This window comes from Populus euphratica, unplaced genomic scaffold (genome assembly GCF_000495115.2).
Source record: "Populus euphratica unplaced genomic scaffold, PopEup_1.0 scaffold1811.1, whole genome shotgun sequence".
NCBI lineage: Eukaryota > Viridiplantae > Streptophyta > Magnoliopsida > Malpighiales > Salicaceae > Populus > Populus euphratica.
In genome coordinates, this window is record NW_011501654.1 from 25,793 (window position 1) to 29,861 (window position 4,069).

General features: G+C 34.6%; 1 protein-coding gene across 1 annotated transcript; it reads right to left on the bottom strand.

Moving 5' to 3' along the window:
• Positions 1-1,509: 1,509 nt before the first annotated feature.
• LOC105118225 (exocyst complex component EXO70B1-like) lies at positions 1,510-3,886 on the bottom strand. The gene has a single exon (XM_011016124.1). It carries the CDS (start codon positions 3,557-3,559, stop codon positions 1,697-1,699), a length of 1,863 nt encoding a protein of 620 aa, XP_011014426.1. The 5' UTR covers positions 3,560-3,886; the 3' UTR covers positions 1,510-1,696.
• Positions 3,887-4,069: the final 183 nt, after the last annotated feature.

The following is a 4,069-nucleotide window of genomic DNA, read 5'->3' on the forward strand; positions in this document are numbered from 1 at the left end:
TAATTGATTATTTGGATGATGGAGCAAATGATGTTTGTGTTGAATGGTAAAAAAAAATAAATGAAATACTTCAATATATGGTAAAAGAAAAAAATTTAAAATTTGGATAGTTTTGTGACCCAACTTTAATTGGAATAAGTTTTTATGAAAGTGAGGGATGATATCTTTCCAATGAAACTAATTTTACTAAAATCAAAATTATAAAACTTTAGATACAGATTAAAAATTGAGGGAAGGTTGGATTAAATTTGGCTAAATAGTTTTTTTTTTAATGTTGCATTAAAAATAGTAAATGATATTATTCATGTAGGTATATGGAGATTGTTGGACTCATTCTGTAGCAAGAGATCAATTCGCATACCTAAACTTCAGGTAAATGCTTGACACTTTAAAATTTAGACATTAGTTTACTATGTTTGTAATTCTCTTTTAATATTTATTTGATAAATAATAAATTATTGAAGAAATTAATTATCCTAATAAATAAGACTAATACCTTAATTAATGGTCCAACAAAAATGTTGACTCTCTAGTTAATAGGATTAATGCCAAACAAAGATATTGGTTCTTCAATTAAAGATATTAGTACTCTGATTAATAATCGGACTAGGATTTTAGTTTTCTAATTAATAAGATAATTTTTTAATTAATAAGTTATTGGAGAAATTAGTTTCTGAGATTATTAGAATTAATATCCTGATTAATAAATAATTAAAAAAATTCATTCATGTAAAAGTGAAACAAATCCTAGTTTGATAAAAAAAAATGTTGTATTCTTACACTATGCAAATTGTTTGAGTTGGAAAGAGTCACATGAAAAGAAGTAATAGTAATAATATTAGTGAATGTTCTTTGCGTATAAACTAATTATATTGCATAGTAATATAATTTAATGTATGAATCTAAATTAAGTATAAATAATATATTTTAATTAGTTTATTTAGAAACCACGTGATTGTTACTATGTAGACTAAGTTTTAGGTTTATTTGTATTAAAATGAATATATATTTGGATTTATGTCTTAATTAAGTTAATTGTTCCATCATTTAAAATATTTTTTTTAAAGAATTTAATAATTGATATGTTTTAGTAAATATAGAGAAAAAAGAAGAAGTTATTCTTGTACTAACGATAATATATATATATATATATATATATAATAATGGAATTCCAGGAAGATGGGAACATGTGAAATTTTATCTCTAGATTGTAAAAATTGAATGAGTCAAAAAAAATATAAAGAAAATTCTACAGAAATTTTATATATAATAAAAAAAATTCTCTGTACTTTTAATGATAATACCATATAATATTTATATAGGTGACAGAAAATAAATTTTATTTGAACGTGAAGAGAATAAATAATAATTTTTAAATTTTTAAATCTTGTTTAAATATTGTATTAAACTTGTATTCATTCTTGTGCTCTATAAGGAGATGAGCTATATTTATATAAATTTCTTTACAGATAAGTGTCTTAAAAAATATTTAAATTTTATAATATTTTATATAAATATCTAAATTAAATAATAATTTCTGTCAAAGCGTATCTTTACAATCTCACAAACGGCCAACAGTTTGAAGTAGTCAAAAATCTATCCACGCATCTTTGAAAAACAAAATATGTTCACAAGAACCACGAGCTCAATAGGTTCCCTTAGGCCAGAACGGCTGACAATAGGAATGGGCGGCCCCTCAATGACTTCGGCCGCCTCGAGAGTGACTCGGAGACGAGGAAATTGAAGACAGCGAGGAAGATGACGAAAGATGACTGCTTGAACCTCCAGTCCCAAAAAGCAAATCGGACAAGTAATTCTCTAAGTCATCCGGGGCAAATCTGACAATCCCTTCCTTCTTTTCCACCACTTGCCGATACTTCTCATAAAATTCCCTGTATGCCGGGACAAGCTTTCTGGCTACCGAAAGTTTGATCTGGTCTCTCAATTTGGAATCGGAAACAACCCACGAAGCTTGTTTGTTATAGGCCTCTTCAAAAGAAGAATTAAAACTCTTAAAACACTCAGTGACTTGTTGGGTTGTCATCTGGTTATCATTAATATCCGGTAGTGTAGCAAACACTTTGCTCCAGCCCATGCGTTCATAATTTGATACATATTGCCGTACCCTTGCCTCATGCTTCTCTATCCATTCATCACCATGAAGAAATTTTAGGTTGGATTTCTGGACTTTATTTACCACGTATTGAAGATTGTTTGCGAGGAATAGATACGAGAGAGCCGCATCTTTGTATATCGCAGCTCCGCCATCGAGTTTGCATAGCATAACAAGAATCAGCCAGGCTAATCTTGTTGATATTGCGGAGTTAATTGGGCCGTCATCGGAGAAGGGGCTACCGAAGTAAGCTTCTGGTAATGAAGATAGAACTGGTAGAGGCCAGTCAGCTAGGATGTCCGCAAGTATGCCACTGTAGTCAGTGAGGAAAGTGACGTAGTTCATTACGTATCGTGTCAGGGGATGAACGCCACCACCTGGGACTGCTGCTTTTGAGTGGACTTTTGAGATTGCAGACTCGAATTCTGTTAGAATTGCGCGGACTGCCTCCCCGAGCTTGATCAGTGAATTAATGGCTTGTTGTTTGACGGCTGAGGTTGATTCTAAATCAAAGATGGACTCGATTTCAGGCCAGAGATCCGCGATTGCTTCGTAGAGGTCGAGTGTGCGGAACATTCTCTCCGGAGCTTTCTTGCATTTGGCTACGTTTTCAGGGAAAACAAAGAGAGACAAGGCACCTTCTCTTGTTATATCCGCAAAGCAGGACTCTCTCATTGCAGGAGAAGAAGAAAAAACCTGGTCACAAAGAATTCTCTCGCCGTAGAACAGAGTTTTGACTGCAACCTTGACTGCATTTAACCAGGTCTTGATTTTAACTTCCAGAACCTCCCAATCCATCTTTTGAATTTGTGCGAAACTCAACCTGCTATCAACGTTCAGATGATACAAGGCCTCATCAACAATCGATTTTCGAATGTTCTTGTATATCTTGATACATTCTTTTCCATAACCAGCAGAAATCATGCATTCTGAAATCGCCTTCAAATCTTCCATGGCAGACATGGAAACGCGCTCTACTTCAGATATGGAATCTTCTCCGGCTCTAGATTCCTCCTCGTCCTCAGACTCATCCTCGAATTCAGAAAAGCTTGATCTTGACGCTCTGGAAACAGATTCAGGGTCAAGATGCTGCCTGTTGGACTTCAAGATGATGTAAAACTCCCTCTCGAGTCTCTTTATGGCATTTTGCATGAGACCTTGAGCGAGAACCAGATTTTCTGAGGTGGGTTCATGGGAGATGTAATATTGCATGGCTGCTTGGAGGTCTTTGATGGAGTTAAGGTACTGTTTGGCTTCATACCGGTTATCAGCTGCGAAGAGATTGGTGATGTTACAATAGAGGCTGGAGGAATCGGGGGAGACATCCCATTTAGAAATGAGCGCTTGTGCAATCTCCATTTTTTCTTCCATTAATGTATCGGAGAATGTATGGCGATGGTGTGGTGATGGATTAGGTGAGGTTGAAGGTGATTGTCTGTGCAGCATAGTACCTTTTCTTGCATGCAAGGTATATTTATATATACATATACCAATCAGTTGAGACTCTGTCTGAGAAGAAAGAGCAAGAGATGAGATCAAAAAGGGTTGCTTGTGGAGTTGACAGACAGCAGAATCTTGAGATAAGTTTTGATTTCTTACAGATACATGAGCGAAGAGACATTTATAGCGAGGGTAGAGTGTTAGGAGCTAAGGAAAGAGATGGGATGGAAGGATTTGTTGGAATGCGTCTCCGGGTCCACGCGGTATGAGTTTGTCTGTTTTTGAATGCCCTTTCACATGGAAAGCTTGTATGTACCATTCGTTGAAAAGATATCATACTTCCTACGTCACCAATAAGAGAAGCTCGACTCCACTGTTAAAAATGAAAGTGCCTAGAAACTCCAGCACCAGGCCGCAGAAAATAGTCTCCTTAGTGTTTTTAAAATATAAAAGAAACTTATTAAAATTAAATACATAGATATAAAGTAATATTTATTAATTATCACTCCTTCAAAC

Bases quoted from the DNA above. Each gene is read 5' to 3' on its own strand.
- LOC105118225 (XM_011016124.1), bottom strand. From the start codon at position 3,559: ATGCTGCACAGACAATCACCTTCAACCTCACCTAATCCATCACCACAC.